This window comes from Cucumis melo, chromosome 10 (genome assembly GCF_025177605.1).
Source record: "Cucumis melo cultivar AY chromosome 10, USDA_Cmelo_AY_1.0, whole genome shotgun sequence".
Lineage (NCBI taxonomy): Eukaryota > Viridiplantae > Streptophyta > Magnoliopsida > Cucurbitales > Cucurbitaceae > Cucumis > Cucumis melo.
This window is the reverse complement of record NC_066866.1, coordinates 8,963,599-8,969,542: the sequence shown is the minus strand read 5'-3', so window position 1 is coordinate 8,969,542 and position 5,944 is coordinate 8,963,599. Positions and strand designations below refer to the sequence as shown.

The window sequence follows — 5,944 nt, the reverse complement described above, 5'->3', positions numbered from 1 at the left end:
GCTAGACAACAATGATAGATAAATGAAATTAATTATAGAGTCTATCATCGTCAGACATGTGAATATCCATGCATAAGGAGTAAGTGTAGTTTTCGAGATTATGCAGGATTTTGACAATGAACTTGACACAATTATCCTTCCTTTTGGTAATAAGGAACTAAGGTAGTAGTTAGGCCAATTCAAAGTCCAACACTAACTTTCTTAAACTTAGACTAGACTTAGATTTAGATCTACCATTATGATCATAAATCCTATATCTATTAATAATAACATAATTAAGTAACCTCCCAACAGAGATTATAAAAGTCAATAGAATTTGGTATTCTAATTCGTTTAAAATATTTGCGCTCTGCCATATTTATTACACAAAAATAAAAATAAAAGTCATAATTAATTATTAGAAAATAATCTTGTGTCTTATGAAATCTGAGTTATGCTGCAATGGTTGCCTTTTCCCTGCTAAAATTAAAATCAATAGGAGGCGTGTATTATTTGGATGTGACTCCTAAAACTCCCTTTTCAAAAACACTATTTTTAATAATAATAATATAATTTAAACAATAAAACAAGTGCATGAAAATATATTTCCAAAATAGAGTATTAGTAGAGAATTACAAAAGAAAAGATAGTATAAAGGAAGCAATTTTTCTTCTTCAATTCTTTTTTTAGTAAACAGATCCAGAAAAATAATGGTTTTTTTTTTTAATTTTCTTTTTCCTTTGGGAAATTAAGATTGTACACAAACAAACTAAGGTATGTACGAGTCATTTTCGTTGCTTTTAATCTGTGTAAGTTTGTGCAAGTCATCTTCATATTTAAGAAATATACATTTTAAATGACAAGAGTTAGAACATTATCCATAATGTAAAGTAAAAGAGTACATAGATTCATTAATATCCTCATGTTAGGGTATCTAATATATATTAAATCTAGCCTTTTATATTACTTATAATTAGTTTATTTAACCTTAGTTTATAGTTAGTAGTACTTAATTATGTTTTCAAAAACTCTAATAAAAAAATCTCAAAATACTTTTTATTTCTAATTCCTCCCAACTCTCTCTCTACGGTAACAGGATCATTCATGAGAATTTTTCCTATGTTTAACAATGAAATATCCATATATCTTATTAAAAAATGTGATCATTTTTGTTCCAACTTGCCATGGACAAGTTTGTCTACATGTTGCCGTATTTGAAAGTTTGTCCAATAAAATTTTTTGATGAAAAATTTCGAAAGCCGAACTCAAATTCTAACTTAACTTATCTATTGATATATAAATAGATAAGATGAAACCATTTAAAGACCAATATTCAAAAAAAAAAAAAAAAATTAAACCATGCATCTTTTATTTGATTAGCTTGATGGATATTATATTTAAAAAGAATGGTGAATCTGACATTTTTGTACTCCAAAACTTGTTAACTAGATAATCTTATAATTTCCAAATTTTTGTAACTAAAGTAAACAGTCAAATAAACACCAAAATTCGATTTAAAGGGTCAAAAAAAAAAAAAAAAAAGGAAAAAGAAAAAAAGAGAGAGAGAGAAAGGAAAAATCCTTCTTATATTCATAATCCAACCACGAACTAAACATGATTTTCCTACAGCGCTGCAGTTTGTCGCTTAAGACATGTTTTGTCCACAAACATATCCAGCCAAACCAATCACGTAACCTCCACGTGGATCTCCAACCCCTCAATTTCCTCATTTACCCCTCATTCCTTCCATAAAAATACAATCCTAACCTTATCTTTTTATGATCACAATCCCTTCACCATCTGGTCCAGATGGACGGTGGGCGGCTTAGCCCCATTCTCCACTCTCTACCTCTCCTTTGTGGCTACTATTTCGCCACGTGGCCCAATAATTGTACGCCAACCCGACCGCCCCTTCTGTCATTTTCCACCTATTCTCCAGAAAATTCTACAAAAATGATTGGTCGGTTCTCTCTATTTTAAAATTATATATTTAATTTAACTTTTTATCTTTTTTTTTTTTTTTAACTGGGTGGGTCCCATTGGGTTTTCCGTAAATTCACTTAACATTGCTATATAACCTAACTCCGTCTCTTCACTTTCCTCACTGCTACTAAAGACAGAACCAACGTCTTCGTGAGCACAGATAAGTTTTTCCGAAATGGAAGGGAAGGAGGAAGATGTTAGACTTGGAGCTAACAAATTCAACGAGAGACAGCCGATTGGAACGGCGGCCCAGAGTCAAGATGACGCTAAGGACTACAAGGAGCCACCGCCGGCCCCGTTGTTTGAGCCAGAAGAGCTCACTTCATGGTCCTTCTACAGAGCTGGAATTGCGGAGTTTTTCGCTACTTTCCTCTTCCTCTACATCACCGTTTTGACCGTCATGGGTGTCGTCCGGTCCAAGAATATTGAGGGGAACACGTGTAAGACAGTCGGAATTCAGGGTATTGCTTGGGCATTCGGCGGTATGATTTTTGCTCTGGTTTACTGTACTGCTGGAATTTCCGGTGGGCACATTAACCCGGCGGTGACTTTCGGGCTGTTTCTGGCGAGGAAGCTGTCGTTGACTAGGGCGATTTTCTACATGGTGATGCAGTGCCTTGGTGCCATCTGCGGTGCTGGTGTGGTGAAGGGGTTCCAACCCAAGCTCTACGACACCCTCGGCGGCGGAGCTAACATTGTGAGCGAGGGATACACCAAAGGAGACGGCCTTGGCGCTGAGATTGTTGGTACTTTCATCCTTGTTTACACCGTCTTCTCGGCTACCGATGCTAAACGTAGCGCCAGAGATTCACATGTTCCGGTGAGTTGAAAAAATAGAGACTCTCTCTTTTCGAAAGTTACTTTTAGCTGCAAAGCGTAAAGAAATTATAGAAGTTGGTCTAAAAGAAAAATTGTTAATTTATGGAACAGATATTGGCACCATTGCCAATCGGATTTGCAGTGTTCTTAGTTCACTTAGCCACCATTCCGATAACGGGCACCGGCATCAACCCAGCCCGGAGCTTGGGAGCCGCCATTATTTACAACAACGAGAAAGCATGGGATGATCACGTGAGTTTCTTAATCTCATAAACTTTAATAATCTTAATGTTAAATGTTAAACATAACATGATTATGTGGCTAAATTACAGTGGATATTCTGGGTGGGACCTTTCATCGGCGCTGCTCTTGCAGCTCTGTACCACCAAGTTGTAATCAGAGCCATCCCTTTCAAGTCCAAGTGAAAATCTTATCTAAATCCATGATGCTTCTTCAATCAATCACAGCCGTCCGATCCGAAAAGAAGAAAAAAGAAGGCTGTTTTCCCCTTTTGTGTTGTATTTTTTTTTCTCTAATGGTTTTTAAAATTTCAACTTTGGGACCCAATTGTTAAGGGAGTGCAGTGTTATCTGTAATTATATGTGTGGCTATGAAGCTATGTAATGGTTAATTTCCCGAAAAAAAAAAAAAGTTGAAATAATGATACCCACTCTCCTTTTACCTGCTTTATGCGACTTGTCAATTCTTAATTGTCGTTGCATTGTTTTGTTTTTCTTTTCTCGCTCTTTTCTTTTTTCATGTAGGGTTTTGAGAAAAAAATTGAAACTTTAGGTATCCCTCTTTTTCGTTTTTCTATTTACTTGAGTTTGTGTTTTTATCCTATATTTTTCTATATTTTGCATTAAATTTATGGTGGGGAAGGTTTTGTTTGAAAAATGGTATTTTTATATTTGCAGAAATTGTTGTGGAAGTGGCGATGAATTAAGATACCAATGGATTTGAAGAAATGAGCATTATTATTTAATGTCACTATTCCTTCCTAAACCCCTCAATGAATAGGGGGTAGGTTGAAGAAACACTTAGGGAGCGTTTCAGACTAAGAGCAACTTTAAGAATTATAATAGTTTGGGTATATGTTATAATAATTTACGATGTGCAGACAGATTTCATTTTTGTTGGTGTTGTTTTCTTTTGTGATGACTGTTAGGATTCCTACCTTAACTTGATCATTTACTTTTACTTAATAAATATTTGGAGCTTAACTAGAGAGGGGTGAGAAAAAAGAGTAAGAACAAGGATTATCATAATACTAGGATCAAATATGGAATAGGCTAAAATAGCTCAATCCCCTCCTTTCTAATCTTAGGTTTGACCCTTATACTTTCTTAAAGTTTTTTCAAAATTACCCTTGACATCGTGTTTATAGTACATATTTGATGCTAGTTGAATTATACTTAGTTTAACTTAGTACTATTTTTCATATAAAAATTAGATGGTTAGAAAATTCTTTTATAGTGATACAAATTGAAGTTTATGGACAAATTAATTTACTACTTTTTATGGAGTTGAACATCCATAAATGTCTCTTAACCCATTATTTTGCAACTAAATTGTGTTAAGCTTCTACAAATGATATTTCTAATGTAAGAAATAAAAGTGGACTTTATTGTTAGTGTTATTCTCATAAAACAAAAATTAAAGTTGGTACTTGTTTTTTTAAACCACGAATTTATTATGCTTTAAATATATATCCATAATTATTACAATGTTAATTTTGTTAGAAAATTGTAACCCCAAGTTTCTCATGATATTGACATACATACCTCCATATAATAAAATTAAAGAAATAAAATAAACAAATCGTACAAAATTCAAAGAGGCAATTAGTTTCAACCCAAAAAAATTCCCAAATCTAACTTTGTAGCCACATAATTTAATTATTAATCTGTTCAAAATTTAGCCACATAATTAAACATAGAGAAGTTGTTTGGAAAAAATTTTCCACTTCCACCGATGAGGAAAAGAGATAAACGATAAAGAGATTAAAAGAAAACAATAAAACTAAGAACTAGAAAATTATGACCTACTAACAAGAATCTACAAAAAAAAAAAAAAAAAATCTATTTAGCCAAAATAGTTCTATATCAAATTCTTTTATATTTCTTACACCATTTAATCTCTCTTTCCAAATATATAGAGAGAATTACGCCTAAACTTAAAATGTTTCTAAAAACATTTATTTTATTTTATAGTACTTGAAATTCATTGTTATCCTAATTTTTTTATATGAGATAATTCATTTCTAATATTTTATTCAAACACAACAAAAGTACATCAAAAAAGAAAACCCTAGAGAACACCACAACAGAGGTTTGTTAACAAATAAACTTTAAAAGATGCATGTATTAATTCACTGTAATTTCAACAAAAAAAAAAAAAAAAAAAAATTAAAGTTGAACATTAACATCAAACAAAAATTTCCCTAAAATTGACATTTCACCCAACTAATTAAGAAAAGAAAAGAAAATATATAAATACATATATAGGGAAAGTTAATATACATTTATACCCGTTATTCTTGTCGTTATTAAATTCTTTTATGGAGGTCATATTTGTAATTTTGGTGAAAATATTCGTTACGTAAAAGACAATTTTAGAGCCTCATTGTCAATCCCACTACCCTTTACATCTCTATCAATAGAGTGGTGGCAAAGAGGATATTATTGTATATTATTTTCATTAATTTCCTTTTATTATTATTATTATTATTATTATTATTATTATTATTATTATTATTATTATTATTTTTCTTTTTAAATAAAGGGAATAATGTTATTGTGATGAAATATAAATAATGAAAAGTGATAAGATTGAATACTAGAGGGTACCATAGAAAATAATAATTAAATATTGCTTACATCAAATCCTCAAGACTTTATATATGTTAATCAACGTTAACTCATTAACAACTCTCATTGTATTATTTATTTAGCCTCATTACCCTTCAATAATTCATCCTACATTTTAGTTCTTTTAAATAATTTTTGTGCAATTAAGAAAATGTCCCACTATGCAACAAGATAAGATAATATAGAGATTAGAAGCATATTATAAAATTCCCATCTTTCTTATTATTTTTTAAAAATCATATCATATAGTTTTGTAGATAACCTCTTTCTTTTTTAAGTGAAAACTCGTCCTT

General features: G+C 31.4%; 1 protein-coding gene across 1 annotated transcript; it reads left to right on the top strand.

The window, feature by feature from the left end:
• The first annotated feature begins 2,075 nt into the window (after positions 1-2,075).
• Positions 2,076-3,471, top strand: PIP1-1 (aquaporin PIP1-1). Its single transcript, NM_001393778.1, is given in 3 exon segments — positions 2,076-2,782; positions 2,893-3,033; positions 3,114-3,471. Coding segments are annotated over 3 exon segments (879 nt in total). The 5' UTR covers positions 2,076-2,137; the 3' UTR covers positions 3,207-3,471.
• Positions 3,472-5,944: the final 2,473 nt, after the last annotated feature.